This window comes from Scyliorhinus canicula, chromosome 24 (genome assembly GCF_902713615.1).
Source record: "Scyliorhinus canicula chromosome 24, sScyCan1.1, whole genome shotgun sequence".
Classification (NCBI taxonomy): Eukaryota; Metazoa; Chordata; class Chondrichthyes; order Carcharhiniformes; family Scyliorhinidae; genus Scyliorhinus; species Scyliorhinus canicula.
The window spans coordinates 1664492-1682878 of NC_052169.1; the positions used below are offsets into that span (position 1 = coordinate 1664492).

An 18387-nucleotide genomic window follows, 5' to 3' on the forward strand; every position below is an offset into this window, starting at 1 on the left:
TTACTGGGGGTGGACACTGGGTGGCAGTGTTACTGGGGGTGGACACTGGGTGGCAGTGTTACTGGGGATGGACACTTGGTGGCAGTGTTACTGGGGATGGACACTGGGGGACAGTGTTACTGGGGATGGACATTGGCTGGCAGTGTTACTGGGGATGGACACTGGGGGGCAGTGTTACTGGGGATGGACACTGGGGGACAGTGTTACTGGGGATGGACATTGGCTGGCAGTGTTACTGGGGATGGACACTGGGGGACAGTGTTACTGGGGATGGACACTGGGCGACAGTGTTACTGGGGATGGACACTGGGCGACAGTGTTACTGGGGATGGACACTGGGTGGCAGTGTTACTGGGGATGGACACTGGGTGGCAGTGTTACGGGGGATGGACACTGGGTGGCAGTGTTACGGGGGATGGACACTGGGTGGCAGTGTTACTGGGGATGGACACTGGGTGGCAGTGTTACGGGGGATGGACACTGGGTGGCAGTGTTACTGGGGATGGACACTGGGGGGCAGTGTTACTGGGGGTGGACACTGGGTGGCAGTGTTACTGGGGATGGACACTGGGTGGCAGTGTTACTGGGGGTGGACACTGGGGGGCAGTGTTACTGGGGATGGACACAAGGGGACAGTGTTCCTGGGGATGGACACTGGGTGGCAGTGTTAATGGGGATGGACGCAAGGCGGCAGTGTTACTGGGGGTGGACACTGGGTGGCAGTGTTACTGGGGATGGACACTGAGTGGCAGTGTTACTGGGGGTGGACACTGGGTGGCAGTGTTACTGGGGGTGGACACTGGGTGGCAGTGTTACTGAGGATGGACACTGAGTGGCAGTGTTACTGGGGGTGGACACTGGGTGGCAGTGTTACTGGGGGTGGACACTGGGTGGCAGTGTTACTGGGGATGGACACTGGGTGGCAGTCTTACCAGTGATAGACACTAGGTGGCAGTGTTACTGGGGAAGGTCACTACAGTACTAGGCTGTATTACCAGGAATAGACACAGGGTGGCAGTGTATTCATTAGAATTAGAATCATTAGAATGATAGAATTCCCACAGGAATCCACAGTGTCCATCCCCAGTAACACTGCCACCGTGTGTCCATCCTCAGTATCACTGCTAGTCCGTGTCTATTCCCGGTGTCACTGCCACTCTGTGTCCACTCCTTGTAGTGTTGATGTAGAATATCTCTTTTCCTTTATCTGTGATCATTTACATTGAACAATGTATAATTCACCAACGCAATGTTAAATTCTAATTGATTTTGAAAAGGAAGCCAATTGGCCCATCGAGTCTGCACTCATCGTCTAAATGATTATTCTGCAAGGCTCCCTCCCTCCCCCTGTCCCTGGAACCTAACCCGTGCATAAAAAGGCAATTGATGGTCAATCCACCTAACCTGCACAGTTTTGGACTGTGGGAGGAAACCGGAGCACCCGGAGGAAACCCAGGAGACACTGGGTGAAAGAGCTACTGGCAATGGACACTCAGTGACAGTGTTACTGGGGACGGACACTGGGGGGCAGTGTTACTGGGGGTGGACACTCGGTGACAGTGTTACTGGGGACGGACACTGGGGGGCAGTGTTACTGGGGATGGACACTGGGCGACAGTGTTACTGGGCATGGACACTGGGGGACAGTGTTCCTGGGGATGGACACTGGGGGACAGTGTTCCTGGGGATGGACACTGGGGGACAGTGTTACTGGGGACGGACACTGGGGGACAGTGTTACTGGGGATGGACACTGGGCGACAGTGTTACTGGGGACGGACACTGGGCGACAGTGTTACTGGGGATGGACACTGGGGGACAGTGTTACTGGGGATGGACACTGGGGGACAGTGTTACTGGGGACGGACACTGGGCGACAGTGTTACTGGGGATGGACACTGGGTGACAGTGTTACTGCGGATGGACACTCGTGACAGTGTTACTGGGGGTGGACACTGGGTGGCAGTGTTGCTGGGGGTGGACACTGGGTGGCAGTGTTCCTGGGGATGGACACTGGGTGGCAGTGTTCCTGGGGATGGACACTGGGTGGCAGTGTTCCTGGGGATGGACACTGGGTGACAGTGTTACTGGGGGTGGACACTGGGTGGCAGTGTTGCTGGGGGTGGACACTGGGTGGCAGTGTTGCTGGGGATGGACACTGGGTGGCAGTGTTACCAGCGATGGACACTGGGTGGCAGTGTTCCTGGGGATGGACACTGGAGGCAGTGTTACTGGGGATGGACACAAGGTGACAGTGTTACTGGGGACGGACACTTGGTGGCAGTGTTTCTGGGGATGGACACTGGGGGACAGTGTTACTGGGGATGGACACTGGGGGACAGTGTTACTGGGGATGGACACTGGGGGACAGTGTTACTGGGGATGGACACTGGGGGGCAGTGTTACTGGGGATGGACACTGGGGGGCAGTGTTACTGGGGATGGACACTTGGGGGCAGTGTTACTGGTGATGGACACTGGGGGACAGTGTTCCTGGGGATGGACACTGTGGGACAGTGTTACTGGGGATGGACACTAGGGGGCAGTGTTACTGGGGATGGACACTGGGTGGCAGTGTTACTGGGGATGGACACTGGGTGGCAGTGTTACTGGGGATGGACACAAGGCGGCAGTGTTACTAGGGATGGACACTGGGTGGCAGCGTTACTGGGGACGGACACGGGGGACAGTGTTACTGGGGATGGACACTGGGGGACAGTGTTACTGGGGATGGACACTGGGTGGCAGTGTTCCTGGGGGTGGACACTGGGTGGCAGTGTTCCTGGGGGTGGACACTGGGGGACAGTGTTACTGGGGATGGACACTGGGGGACAGTGTTACTGGGGATGGACACAAGGCGGCAGTGTTACTGGGGAAGGACACCGGGTGACAGTGTTACTGGGGATGGACACTGGGGGGCAGTGTTACTGGGGATGGACACTGGGTGACAGTGTTACTGGGGATGGACACTGGGCGACAGTGTTACTGGGTATGGACACTGGGTGACAGTGTTCCTGGGTCTTGGCACTCGCTGGCAGGGTTCCTGGCGATGAACACTCTATGGCAATGTTACCGGCGATGGACACTGGGTGGCAGTATTACCAATGCTGTACACCAGGTGGCAGTGTTGTTGGGAATGGACATTAGTTGGCAGTGTTACTGGGGATGAACGCTGTGTGGCAGTGTTACTGCGGGTGGACACTGGGTGGCAGTGTTCTTGGGGACGGTCACTACTAGGCTGCATTACTCTGAATGCACACAGGGTGGCAGTGTTATCATAGAATTAGAATGATTGAATTCCTACAGTGCAGAAGGAGGCCATTTGGCCCATCGAGTCTGCATTGATCATCTAAATGACTGTCATGCCAAGGCCCCCTCCCTCTCCCTATCCCCATAACCTAACCTCTACATTAAGGGGCAATCGATTATGGTCAATACACCTAATCTGCACATCTTTGGATCCTGAGCACCCGGAGGAAACCCATGCAGACACTGGCTGGCAGGGTTCCTCGGGATGAACACTGGATGGTAGTGTTACAGGCGGTAGACAGTGGGTGGCAGTATTACCACCGATAGACACTAGGTGCCCGTGTTACAATTGCTGGACACTGGGTGGCAGTGTTCTTGGGGACAGTCAGTAATAGGCTGTATTATTGGGAATGGACACTAGGGGGCAGTGTTACTGGGGATGGACACTGGGTGGCAGTGTTACTGGGGATGGACACTGGGTGGCAGTGTTACTGGGGATGAACACTGGGGGACAGTGTTACTGGGGGTGGACACTGGGTGGCAGTGTTACTGGGGATGAACACTGGGTGGCAGTGTTACTGGGGATGGACACTGGGTGGCAGTGTTACTGGGGATAGACACTGGGTGGCAGTGTTACTGCGGGTGAACACTGGGTGGCAGTGTTCTTGGGGACGGACACTACAAGACTGTATTACTGGGAATGGACACAGGGTGGCAGTGTTATCATAGAATTTGAATCATAGAATTCCTACAGTGCAGAAGGAGGCCATTTGGCCCATCGAGTCTGCACTGATCGTCTAAATGACTGTCATGCCAAGGCCCCCTCCCTCTCCCTGTCTCCGGAACCTAACTGGAACATTAAGGGGCAATTGAATCCACCTAACCTGTACATTTTTGGACTGTGTGAGGAAAGTGGAGCACCTGGTGGAAACCCACGCAGGCACTGGGTGGCAGTGTTACCAGCGATGGACACTGGGTGGCAGTGTTCCTGGGGATGGACACTGGGTGACAGTGTTACTGGGGGTGGACACTGGGTGACAGTGTTACTGGGGGTGGACACTGGGTGGCAGTGTTGCTGGGGATGGACACTGGGTGGCAGTGTTACTGGGGATGGACACTGGGGGACAGTGTTACTGGGGGTGGACACTGGGTGACAGTGTTACTGGGGGTGGACACTGGGTGGCAGTGTTGCTGGGGATGGACACTGGGTGGCAGTGTTACCAGCGATGGACACTGGGTGGCAGTGTTCCTGGGGATGGACACTGGAGGCAGTGTTACTGGGGATGGACACAAGGTGACAGTGTTACTGGGGACGGACACTTGGTGGCAGTGTTTCTGGGGATGGACACTGGGGGACAGTGTTACTGGGGATTGACACTGGGTGACAGTGTTACTGGGGGTGGACACTGGGTGACAGTGTTACTGGGGGTGGACACTGGGTGGCAGTGTTGCTGGGGATGGACACTGGGTGGCAGTGTTGCTGGGGATGGACACTGGGTGGCAGTGTTACCAGCGATGGACACTGGGTGGCAGTGTTCCTGGGGATGGACACTGGAGGCAGTGTTACTGGGGATGGACACAAGGTGACAGTGTTACTGGGGATGGACACTGGGTGGCAGTGTTACCAGCGATGGACACTGGGTGGCAGTGTTACCAGCGATGGACACTGGGTGGCAGTGTTTCTGGGGATGGACACTGGGGGACAGTGTTACTGGGGATGGACACTGTGGGGCAGTGTTACTGGGGATACATTGGCGAGACCATGCAGACACTGCGACAACGAATAAACGGGCATCGTGCGACTATCAACAGGCAGGACTGTTCCCTTCCAGTTGGGGAACACTTCAGCAGTCAAGGACATTCAGCCTCTGATCTCCGGGTCAGCATTCTACAAGGAGGCCTTCAGGAGACGCGACAACGCAAAATTGCTGAGCAAAAACTTATAGCTAAGTTCCGCACGCATGAATGCGGACTCAACCGGGATCTGGGATTCATGTCGCATTACATTCGGCCCCCACCAACAAGCCTGGACTTGCAGAGGCCTACCGACTGAACTGGCTTGGGACAATTCACACCTCTTTAACCTGGAGTTACCTCTCTCTCTGCATCTTTGATGATTTGATTGCCTGCAGGTGCTCGCATTCCGGGGCATCTCTGACTGTGTCTATATAAACATTTCTGGAACAAGCCTTTCCATTCACCTGAAGAAGGAGCCGTGCTCCGAAAGCTCGTGTTTGAAACAAACCTGTTGGACTTTAACCTGGTGTTGTAAGACTTCTTACTGGGGATGGACACTTGGGGGCAGTGTTACTGGGGATGGACACTGGGTGGCAGTGTTACTGGGGATGGACACTGGGTGGCAGCGTTACTGGGGATGGACACTGGGGGACAGTGTTACTAGGGATGGACACTGGGGGACAGCGTTACTGGGGACGGACACTGGGTGACAGTGTTCCTGGGGTTGGACACTGGGGGACAGTGTTACTGGGGATGGACACTTGGTGGCAGTGTTCCTGGGTATGGACACTGGGGGACAGTGTTACTGGGATGGACACAAGGTGGCAGTGTTCCTGGGGATGGAAACTGGGGGACAGTGTTACTGGGGATGGACACTGGGTGGCAGTGTTACTGGGGATGGACACTGAATGTGCAAACTCCACACGGACAGTGACCCCGAGCCGGGATCGAACCTGGGACCTCAGCGCCGTGAGGCAACAGGGCTAACCCACTGCGCCACCGTGCTGCCCAGTGTTACCGAGATTGACACTGGGGGACAGCGTTACTGGGGGTGGACACGGGGGGACAGTGTTACTGGGGGATTGACACTGGGCGGCAGTGTTATTGGGGATGGACACTGTGGGACAGTGTTACCGAGGATGGCCACTGGGGGGCAGTGTTACTGGGGATGGACACTGGGGGGCAGTGTTACTGGGGGTGGACACTGGGCGGCATTGTTACTGGGGACGGACATTGGGCGGCAGTGTTACTGGGGATGGACACTGGGGGGCAGTGTTACTGAGATTGACACTGGGGGACAGCGTTACTGGGGACGGACACTGGGGGGCAGTGTTACTGAGATTGACACTGGGGGGCAGTGTTACTGGGGATTGTCACTGGGGGGCAGTGTTACTGAGATTGACACTGGGGGGCAGTGTTACTGGGGAAGGACACTGGGGGGCAGTGTTACTGGGGGTAGACACTGGGGTGCAGTGTTACTGGGGATGGACACTGGGGGGCAGTGTTATTGGGGATGGACACTGGGGGACAGTGTTACTGGGGGTGGACACTGGGTGGCAGTGTTACTAGGGATGGACACTGGGTGGCAGTGTTACTGAGGATGGACATTGGGCGGCAGTGTTATTGGGGATGGACACTGTGGGACAGTGTTACCGAGGATGGCCACTGGGGGGCAGTGTTACTGGGGATGGACACTGGGGGGCAGTGTTACTGGGGGTGGACACTGGGCGGCATTGTTACTGGGGACGGACATTGGGGGACAGTGTTACTGGGGATGGACACTAGGGGACAGTGTCACTGGGGGTGGACACTGGGCGGCAGTGTTACTGGGGATGGACACTGGGGGGCAGTGTTACTGGGGGATTGACACTGGGCGGCAGTGTTACTGGGGATGGACACTGGGGGGCAGTGTTACTGGGGGATTGACACTGGGTGGCAGTGTTACTGGGGATGGACACTGGGGGGCAGTGTTACTGGGGACGGACACTGGGGGCCAGTGTTACTGGGGTTGACATTCGGGGACAGTGTTACTGGGATGGAGACTGGGGGCCAGAGTTACTGGGATTGACACTCTGGGACAGTGGGGGGGGGGGGGGGGGGTGGGCAGAGCTGAGCTATATTTTTGGGGATTCAATGGCAGCTCATTGATTTTAGTTACTGGGAAAAAAATAACAAGATATGCTAAACAGTCGATTGGTCATCGGTCTGAAGTGTTAACTCTCCTCACATGCTGACCGACCTGCTGAGTATGTTCAGTGTTTCTAACATTACAGATCCTGATTTACCCAATTTTAACCCATTGACGAGCATGCTTGTGTCCTAATCTCTGGAATTCTATCCCTGTGCCCGCTTTCTCCCCGTCTCTCTCTCTGACTTTAAGCCACTCTTTAACCTCGCTTTTGCTCATCGCTTCTCATATTTCATGATGACTTGGTGTCAGATTTGTTTTATAATCATTCCTGTGAACTGTCTTCTCTACATAAAGGCACTATATAAATACTGGTTATAGTTGTTCAAACTGTTTCACTTTGCCAGTTCCTTTTGCTCCTATTTGAACCTCTCGATCCTCTAATTAGCATTCTCTGTGTCTACAGTGTATACTGTATCTTTTATCTCTGTTTTTTCTCATTTCAGTATCTTCCATTTGCTGTCAACATCGCTTCTGCCATTTAACCATCTTCTGTCCACTTTTGTGTGTGAGTGTTGGTGTGCGTGGGTGTGTGTGTGTAAGTGTGTGGGTGTGTAAGTGTGTGGGTATGTGAGTGTGGGTGTGTGTGTGAGTGTGGGTGTGTGTGTGAGTGTGTGATGTCTGGGTGTGTGAGTGTGTGATGTCTGGGTGTGTGTCTATGTGTGTGGGTGTCTGTAGGTGTGGGTGTGTGTGTGTGTGTGTGTCTGGGTGTGTGTCTGTGTGTGTCTGGGGGCGTATGTGTGGGTGTGTGAGTGTGTGTTTATGGGTGTGTGGGTGAGTGTGTGTGTGGGTGTGAGTGTGTTTATGGGTGTGTGTGTGTGTGCACGAGTGTGTGTTTGTGGGTGTGTGTCTGAGTGAGTGTGGGTGGGTGTATGTGGGTGTGTGTGTGGGTGTGTGCATGTGTGGGTGTGTGAGTGTGGGTGTGTGTGTGAGTATGTGTGTGTCTGGGTATGTGTCTATGTGTGTGGGCGTCTGTGTGTGTGTGTTTGGGTGTGTGTGTGTGTATGTGTGTGAGTGTGTGTGTGTGGGTGGGTGTATGTGTGTGGGTGGGTGTATGTGTGTGGGTGTGTGTCTGTGTGTGTGCCTGTGTGTGGGTGGGTGTGTGTGTGTGGGTGTGTGTGTATGTGTGGGAGTGTGTGTGTGTGTTTGTGGGTGTGTGTCTGTGTGTGGCTGGGTGTATGTGTGTGGGTGGGTGTATGTGTGTGGGTGGGTGGGTGTATGTGTGTGAGTGTGGGTGTGTGTGTGGGTGTGTGTCTGTGTGTGGGTGGGTGTATGTGTGTGGGTGTGTGTCTGTGTGTGGCTGGGTGTATGTGTGTGGGTGAGTGTGGGTGTGTGTGTGTGGGTGGGTGTATGTGTGTGAGTGTGTGTGTGGGTGTGTGCCTGTGTGTGGGTGGGTGTATGTGTGTGAGTGTGTGTGAGTGTGGGTGTGTGTGTGGGGGTGGGCTGTGGGGTGGGGTCTGTGGGGTATTTCCCACTTTACCCTTATCCTGTGTTGCTACTTCTTATATCATTCTGCCTGTAATATCTCCCAGCTCTGACAATGGCTCCGTGTCTGCAATGTCGGTGTCTGTTCCATCTTGCTGCCAGACCTGATTTTTGTTCTGCAGAGGTTCTTTGTTAATTCTTGGTCGACAGAGGTAACAAACTGAATGAAAGATCTGTATCTGTGGTGGTGACAACCTCGTACAATCTTGACTCTAAAGTGGTGACTGTGATATAATCTATCAGTCTGTGAGGAACGCAGGTAGTGTTTTATTATCGGTCAGTCAGTGATGAGAAAGAGAATTTATGAACCTAAATGTTAGGTGTAAATCTATTAAGAATCTGTTTCAATATATTTTACTGGATTGAGAAATGTGGACAGTAATACTCATGTTAACTGGAGAGGTATTCACTGCATGTTACATATTCTGTGAAGATGCATTCTATTCCCCTCTTAGTATGCTCTTTGTAAATACTTCCTTTAGACTCCTGTCTCCATTAATATCTAGGGCATGCTGTAAATTAATACCCTCTGCGACTTGCTGTGTGTTAATACTCCAAAGGGACACAAATAATGTTCTAATGTGACATCTTGTTGGTTCATATTTGTATAGTGTATACTATCCATTGATGATCTAACCAAGTCTGTACTCAAATAATGTTCACTCTGAACGGAGTATTATTCTTGCTAACAGGTAACACTGCGCAGATAATCATTCAGGATTCTGATCAGTATACTCGCTGTCTGATAATAGTCCTACATTAATCAATTCAGATTCTCTTCCTGAACCTCGTGGTGCGTTAAGAGAGGCAGGAATGCTACCCACTGCGTCACAAGATCTCCACCGTGCATCAGTACTTCTACCAATAAAATAGTCTTCTAGTTCAATAATCAATAAGCAGAGGCTGGGTATTCCACAGTGAGTACCTCTCCTCCTGCCCCCCCCCCCCCCCCCAAAGCCTGTTCACCATCTACAAGGCACATGTCAGGAGTGTGATGGAAAACTCTCCACTTGCCTGGATGAGCGCAGCTCCAACAGTACTCGAGAAACTCAACACAATCCAGGACAAAGCAGCCCATTTGTTTGGCATTCCATCGAACACCTTAAACATTCACTCCCTCCACCACTGACGCACAGCGGCAGCCGTGTGTACCATCTACAAGATTCACTGCAGCAACTCCCCAAGGCTCCTCAGGCAGCACCTTCCAAACCCACGGCCACTACCATCTAGAGGGACAAGAGCAGCAGATACCTGGGAACCCCACCACCTGGAGGTTCCCCTCCAAGTCACTCACCACCCTAACAGCACTGTGGGAGTACCTACACCATATGGCCTGCATGGTTGAAGGACACAGCTCATCATCACTATCATGGAGATCGAAGGAAGGGCAGTAAATGTCGACACCGTCAACAATACCCACATCCCGAGAAAGAAAACAAAATGTTAGAATTCACTATAGTTTAAAACATCCAAGAAATAAGTTGCTATAGATTCCTGCTGATGGAGAGTCTGCAGTGTGCTGCAGATTGATTTATTCATTAACTCTCATCAATCATGTTCCTCTTTCAAGCAACAAGCTTATTTCTCAAAACCAAGTTTCCTTTCCCATCAGCAATATTCCTGTGGCTGATACTCGTTTCTCCATTTTACGATGCAATGGAGGGTGAGGGGCTTCTGTCTGATACAGATTGAAGAAGCTGAAGGATCTGTACCCGCAAAGGGTAAGGGATTTCATGGGAGTTCGCTCGGTGGATGATGGGTTGCATCATTAGGACGGAAGTAGAGGAATACGGACCCCGGAAATGCAGGTGGTTAAAGGTTAGACGGACATCGTGACCATCACTGGCTTGGAGGGCCGAAGGGCCTGTTCCTGTGCTGTCCTTTGATGGAGGGAGAACCAGTTTGATGAACCCGATCATTCTGGAGGAATCACTGCAATGGGATATTCCTCAGCTTTATAAACACCAAGCAAACACTTCACAGCATTTAATGATTATTATGGGTAATAACAACAACTTTATTTATATAGCTCCAATAAAATAGCTTCACCGGAGCGTTGTCAGAAATAATTTGGCACTGACGCACCGAGGAGATATAAGGCAGGTGATTAAAAAGCTTGGTTGAAGAGATAGAACATAGAACAGTACAGCACAGAACATGCCCTTCGGCCCTCGATGTTTAATGTTTAGGAAGGTTTAACGGAAGACAGAGAGATAGAAAGGTTCAGGATTGAAGTCCAGAGAGTCGGACAGAGACAGCCAGTGATGGAATGTTTAACGTCAGGAATATTCTGGAGGCCAGAAATGCGATGAACGCAGGAATCTTGGAGGGTGGTGGGAATTTGGGGAGATTATCGATACGGGACGGGCCAACGATAATGAGGGATTTAAACGCAAGAATGGGAATTTAAAATGTGAGACGGCAAAATGGAGGGTGGCACAGTGGTTAGCACTGTTACCTCACAGCACCAGGGACCTGGGTTCAATTCCAACCTTGGGTGACTGTATGGAGCTTGTACGTTCTCTATGTCTCTGCGTGGGTTTCTTCCGGGTGCTCCGGTTTCCTCCCACATGTGAAGGCCTGGGGGGCAGGCCTAGGTAGGCTGCTCTTTAAGAGTGTCGGTAAAGACTTGATGGGCCGAATGGTCTCCTTCTGCACTGCAGGGATTCTATGATTGATAGTGAGTGAACTAGGAGGCCCTGCATCTTTAAATATCTATAATAGCAGATAAATATTTTCTTATTCCTAGATGTGGGAAGACAGCAATGCTGAGATCTCCCAGGACCTGCTGAGCGCTGAGGATGCAGATTCACCTGCAGAAGAATTGGTTTATTCTATCCGGGCTCCGTCAAATGGCCATGTGGCTCTGAAATCATCGCTGGGCGACAGCATTCTGGAGTTTAGCCAGGCACAGATCAACAATGGACAAATCAGCTTTGTGCATCACGGTGAGGCAGGAGTCATCAGTTATTATTGAGCTGGTTTACGTGTTATTGGTTAGTCAGCAGGGTTAACGACTGACCTGATCTTACAGTAAAACCTGGTTATCACAATCCCAGTCAGCAGCATCAAAGACTGATATTCCCTATTTCCCATAGGACAGTAAAGTGTCCATGGGCAAGGAGAGAAAAGAGCATGGACATAGGTTGGAGCAAACTCAGGAGATATCGGGGGAGACGGTGACATATTGTTAATCCCGAGACTAATGCTCTGGGGATACGGATCCAAATCAAACCACGGCAGCTGGTGGAATTTAAATTCAATTAATGAAATCTGGAATTGAAAGTTAGTCTCAGTAATAGTGACTGTTAAATTATCAATTGTTGCAAAACCCATCTGGTTCACTGATGTCCTTTAGGGAAGGAAATCTGCCGTCCTTACCCGGTCTGGCCTACATGTGACTCCAGACCCACAGCAACGTGGTTGGCTCTGAACTGCCCTCTGAAATGGCCGAGCGAGACACTCGGGGTAATTAGGGATGGGCAATAATTCCATATCCCATGAAAAAAAAATGAAGAAAAAAGAAGTTAGGTGGCAGAGTGATGAGTTTGAATGGGCTGAGAAATATTTTCTGAAGCTTGACTTCACTGAGGTGAATACAGGAACCCGGAGTTCCCAGGCTGGATCCTGTTGGGTCCAATCCATGTTCTAACTAACGTTGCACAGCGATCAGAGTCAATGCAGTAGGTGGTAACCTCAGCAATATCACCAGTTGTCACAAGGAAGGAGAGAGCTGATCAATTATACTTTCATTGGACTAGGAGGCCTGTTTATGAAACATAAAGGCTATTTGCTTTACTTTTCATTCTGCATTCATTTGGAGAGCGCGAATTGAGCCTTTGTCTCAGTTTTGTAAGTCTAGCACTGGCCGGGAGATCTTCCAGTCGTGCTGAGAGCGAGCCCCCATCGCGGGTTTCCCGGTGGCGGGGGAGCACGGAATGGGAAACCCTGTTGACAGCGGCGGAATCAGCCGATCCCATCACCGGCCTCCACAGGACGTACACCGAGTACATACGGCAAGCGAGGCTGTGTCATCCACCCTGGGCCGAGCGACTAAACCATCCTCTTTCTTCCTAATTAAACAATATAATCATGGTTTTCCCAAGCCCCAAATCGTTTCCTTTAGATCCTGCTCCTCCTCCTGGATCCTGAGTCAGAGTCACAGAGGTTTTACAGCACGGAAAAAGGCCCTTCGGCCCATCTTGTCTGTGCCGGTCATCGAGCGTCTATTTCCTCTATTTCCATTTTCCAGCACTTGATCCGTAAGGTTCTCTGATCTGACATTCCAAGTTCTCATCTAAATACTTCTTCAATGTTACGAGGGTCTCTGCCTCCCCCACCCTTTCAGGCAGCGAGTTCCAGACTCCCACCACCCTCTGGGTAAAAAGATGTCCCCTCCCATCCCCTGTAAACCTTCTGCCCCTTCCCTTAAATCCATGCCCCCTGGTTAGTGACCCCTCTGCTAAGGGGCAAAGTTGCTTCCTATCCACCCCATATAATTCTGTACAGACTGTGTTGAAATCCAATCTTATTGGACCATCACCTGTAACTCATTCTGTCCCAGACCTTCACACTGTGGAACCCCTTCACTTTCTCAATTTCCACTCCACACATAAGCCGCTGAGCTGAGACTGTACCTCTTGGTGTCATCCTCCACATGGGTTTTATTTAAAGTATTTTTATTAAGGTTTTGCAGAATTTTTCATAATAAAACAGTAGTAACCATAATAACAGAACAAAATAGAGTGAACATTAACATAGTGCAAAAAGAGAATATACAATAACAATTAAATAGACATTACCCCACGCGGCCCAGTCTTCCCACACCATCCCAATGCAGCACTCCCCCCCTCCCCCCGCCCCACAGATTGCTGCTACTGACAATTAAATTTTCCCCGAGAAAGTCGACAAATGGCTGCCACGTCCGAGAGAACCCTAGCGTAGACCCTCTTAAGGCAAACTTTATTTTCTCAACGCTGAGAAACCCAGCCATGTCGTTAACCCAAGTCTCTACACTCAGGGGCTTCGAGTCCCTCCACATTAATAAAATCAGTCTCCGGGCTACTAGGGAGGCAAAGGCCAAGACGTTGGCCTCTTTCGCCCCCTGAACTCCCAGGCCTTCCGACACTCCAAAGATCGCTATCTCTGGACTCGGCACCACCCGTGTGTTAAGCACCTTGGACATTGCCCTCGTGAACCCTTGCCAGAACTCTCTAAGCTCCGGGCATGCCCAAAACATGTGGACATGGTTTGCAGGGCTGCCCTTGCACCTCATACACCTGTCTTCTACCCCAAAAAACTTGCTCATTCTCGCTGCCGTCATGTGTGCCAGGCGGACCACCTTAAATTGAATTTAATGAGCCTGGCACATGATGAGGAGGAATCAACCCTGCCCAGGACCTCTGCCCACAGACCCGCTTCCAACTCCTCACCTAGCTCCTCCTCCCACTTGCCCTTGAGCTCCTCCACCGGGGTTTCCTCTGCCTCCTGTAGTTCCTGGTAGATATCCGACACCCTCCCCTCCCAGGTGCCGGAGGCCACCCTGCCCTGTATCCACAGTGGCAGCAGCGTCGGAAAGGCCACTACCTGTTTTTTCAGGAAGGCTCTACTTGTAGTGTCGCCACCACCACCGGGCCTGTGGAGTAACGGGTCGGCGAGAACGGCAAAGGAGCCGTTATCAAAGCTCCCAGACTAGTACCAGACGCCGCCTCCAGCTGCTCCCACACTGCCCCCCCACCCCCCCATTGCCCACTTCCTAATCATAGCTATATAAAGCGCCCAGTAGTAGTGCGAAAGTTCGGCAGCGCCAACCCCCCCCCCCCCCCCCCCCCCCCCCATACCCCGACTGCGCTCCAACAGCGATCTTATTCGCCCACACAAACCCCGTAATGATCCTACTCACCCGCTTCAAAAAGGCCTTGGGGATGAAGATGGGGAGGCACTGAAAGACAAACAAAAATCTGGGGAGGACAGTCATTTTCACCGTCTGCACCCTCCCCGCCAGTGACAGTGGGAGCATGTCCCACCTTTTAAAGTCCCCTTCCATTTGCTCCACCAACCGGGTCAGGTTGAGCCTGTGCAGGGCATCCCATTTCCTGGCCACCTGTATACCCAGGTAACGAAAATGTTTCTCTACCATCCTGAGCGGCAGCTCTTTCAGTCTCTCCTCCTGCCCCTTGGCCTGGATCACAAACAACTCGCTCTTTCCCATGTTCAGTTTGTACACTGAAAAACTACCAAAATCCCTCAGGATCCGCAGAACCCCCCCCCCCCCCCCCCCCCCATCCCCTCCACAGGGTCCGAAATGTACAGGAGCAAATCATCCGCGTATAGCGAGACCCCATTCCCCCCCCCCCCCCCCCCCCCCCCCCCCCCCCCGGCCAGTTCCTCGAGGCTCTCAGCGCCATAGCCAGTGGTTCTATAGCTCGGGCAAATAGTAACGGGGAGAGGGGACGCCCCTGCCTCGTTCCCCGGTGAAGCTCGAAGTACCCCGACCTCAGCCGGTTTGTACATACACTTGCTACAGGCGCCTGGTATAGCAATTTCACCCAGCCAATAAAGCCCTCACCAAACCCGAACCCCCCCAGCGTTTCCCACAGGTACGCCCACTCCATTCGGTCAAAGGCTTTCTCTGCGTCCATCGCTGTTACCACCTCCGCCTCCCCTCCCTCTGAGGGCATCATAATAATATTCAAAAGTCTCCGGTCATTGGTATTGAGTTGTCTGCCTTTAACAAACCCAGTCTGGTCTTCCTCTATCACCCCTGGGACACAATCCTCAATTCTTGTGGCCAGAACCTTAGCTAGCAATTTGGCATCCACGTTTAAAAGCGAAATCGGCCTGTATGACCCGCAATGTTCCGGGTCCTTCCCTCGTTTAAGAATGAGTGAGATCAAAGCCTGTGACATTGTTGGGGGGAGGGTTCCTTTCTCTCTAGCCTCATTGAAGGTCCTCATCAGGAGTGGGCTTAATATTTCCAAAAATTTCTTATAGAATTCTACCTGGTAAACGTCCGGCCCCGGGACTTTACCCGATTGCATGCCCTCTATACCCTTGACAATCTCCTCCAATTCCATTGGGCCCCCAGCCCCTCCACTAGGTCCTCTTCCACCTTTGGAAACCTCAACTGGTCCAAAAATTGCCTCATCTCTTCTGCTCCCGTCGGGGGCTCCGACTCGTATAGTTTACTATAGAATTCCTTAAAGACTCCGTTCACCCCCTGGATCCACGACCGTGTTACCCTCCTTATTCTTTACTCCCCCGATTTCCCTGGCCGCCTCCCTCTTTCACAGTTGGTGTGCCAGCACTCTACTCGCTTTCTCCCCGTACTCATAGACTGCCACCCTTGCCTTCCTCAGCTGTGCTACCGCTTTCCCTGTGGTCAGCAGTTCAAACTCTGCCTGCAGACTCCGCCGCTCCCTCAGTAGCCCCGCCTTGGGGGCCTCCGCGTATCTCCTGTCCACTCGGAGTATCTCCTCCACCAGTTTCTCTCTCTCCGCTCTTTCTCTCTTTTCCCTATGGGATCGAATTGAGATGAATTCCACTCTGACAACTGCCTTCAGAGCCTCCCAGACCGTTGCCGCTGCTACCTCACCCATATCGTTTGTTTCCAGGTAATCCTGGATGTTCTTGCTAATCCGCCCGCAAACCTCTTCGTCCGCCAGCAGCCCCACATCCAGTCTCCAGAGTGGGCGCTGCCCTCTCTCCTCACTAAGCCGCAGGTCCACCCAGTGCGGGGCATGCTCCGAGTCTGTGATTGCTGAGTATTCTGTCCCCGCCACCTTTGGGATTAACGCCCTGCTCAAGACAAAGAAGTCTAAAAAAGAGAACTCCTTCGCTCTTGGCCGCGCGAACCTCCAGGGATCCACCCCCCCCCCCCCCCCCCCCCCCCCATCTGCTCCATAAAACCCTTCAGTTCCTTAGCCACTGCGGCCGCTTCCCTGTCCTGGACTTCAACCGGCGCAGCTCAGGGTCAATGACTATGTTAAAGTCTCCCCCCATGATCAGGTTGTATGACTCTAAGTCCGGGATTTTGCCTAGCATGCGTCTCATAAATTCCTCATCATCCCAATTCGGAGCATAGACGTTCACAAACACCACCCGGACCCCCTCCCACATTCCACTCACCATTATATACCTGCCCCCCCATATCTGCCACAATTCTCCCAGCCTCGAATGCCACACCCTTACGGATCAGAATTGCTACCTCCCTGGTCTTCAAATGCAGCCCTGAATGGAACACCTGGCCTCCCCATCCCTTTCTCAATCTCGTGTGATCTGCGAGCTTTAAATGTGTCTCTTTTGACCGGCCCATTCAAACCCCTCACATTCCACGTGATCAGCCTGGACGGGCCGCGCAGTGAGCCGTCGCCCCCGACCCTCAATTGGTACCCCGAAATTGATACCTCCTCTGTCAGCAAAGCAGCATCCCCCCCCTCCCCCAACAGCCCCATGACCCAAAACCCCTGCCAAGCACCAGCTGGGCACTTACTCACCCCCCACTACGCTCCCGAGAGTCAGCTGACCCATGCTGACCCTGGCAGCTCCCGCTCCTGGTGCCAATCAGACTGTCGCCTCATTGTCTTCTCCCCACATGAATAAACCAATTAAACTACCTCTCCAGCCCCAGTGAGTAAATAGTAATACAAAACAAAAAATAAACAGAAGGCACTAACATTGCCCTGTGAGGAGACACTTGTTGAACCAAGGCTCCAACTTCCCGAAAATTTGCACTAAGTACAGGGCCCCCTCCCCCCTCCGTATCTCAACTTTGCCGAAAACACTGCACCCTCCAGCCACCACTACAGCCCTGACACACATCCAACATTGTATACAATCTTATATTAGTAACAGTACCGTGTTACCCAGCCCCACCGCCGCTTTCCACCAAAGCTTAGCCGTCCTTTAATTAGAGTCTAGCTTTTCTAGTTTGACGAATGACCATGCCTCGTCCGGTGTCTCAGAATAGTGATGCCGTTCCTTGTACGTGACCCATAGCCTTGCTGGGTGTAGCTTCCCAAATTTCACGCCCTTGCTGAAGAGGGTCGCCTTCACCCGGATGAATCCAGCACTCCTCTTGGCCAGCTCCGCACCCAGGTCCTGGTAGATGCGTATCACGCTGTTGTCCCACCTGCTGCTCCGTTCTTTTTTTGCCCACCGCAAGACAAGTTCCTTGCCTGAGAAGCGATGAAATCTCACCACCATGGCCCTCGCTGGTTCATTCACCTTGGGCTTCCCTGCGAGGGCTCTGTGCGCCCCGTCCAGCTCCAGGGGTCGAGGGAATACCCCCGTCCCTATCAGTGTCACCAGCATCTTGGACACAAATGCTCCCGCATCCGTCCCCTCCACACCTCCAGGGAGGCCCACAATTCTCAAGTTCTGTCTCCTGGACCTGTTTTCTAGGTCCTCCAGCCTCTCCTGCCACTTCTTGTGGAGGTCATCCTGCGCCTCCAGCTTAAGGGCCAATACGACCAACTCGTCCTCATGGTCGGATAGCTTTTTCTCCATCTCCTTAATCACTTTCCCTTGTGTAGCCTGAGTTGCGATCATTTGGTCTATTGATGCCTTCATCGGGGCCAGCATGTCCTTTTTAAGATAAGCAAAGCTGCCCCAAAGGAACTCCTGTTGCTCCTGTGCCCACAGCGCCCATGGACCCTGGTCTATACCGGCCGCCATGCCATACAACAGAGAGGGAATCCTTTTGGCAATGTTCGCTTCACCAATCTGCCCC

The 18387-nt window shown here is 52.6% G+C and overlaps 1 protein-coding gene across 1 annotated transcript in view; it reads left to right on the forward strand.

Annotated features, from left to right (window-relative positions):
* The window catches only part of LOC119956875 (chondroitin sulfate proteoglycan 4-like), a 94497-nt gene that overhangs the window by 66350 nt on the left and 9760 nt on the right, over window positions 1–18387 (forward strand). The window contains exon 6 of the mRNA XM_038784414.1: window positions 11407–11605. Coding sequence (XP_038640342.1) covers window positions 11407–11605 — 199 coding nt within the window. The remainder of the gene's footprint in view (window positions 1–11406; window positions 11606–18387) is intronic.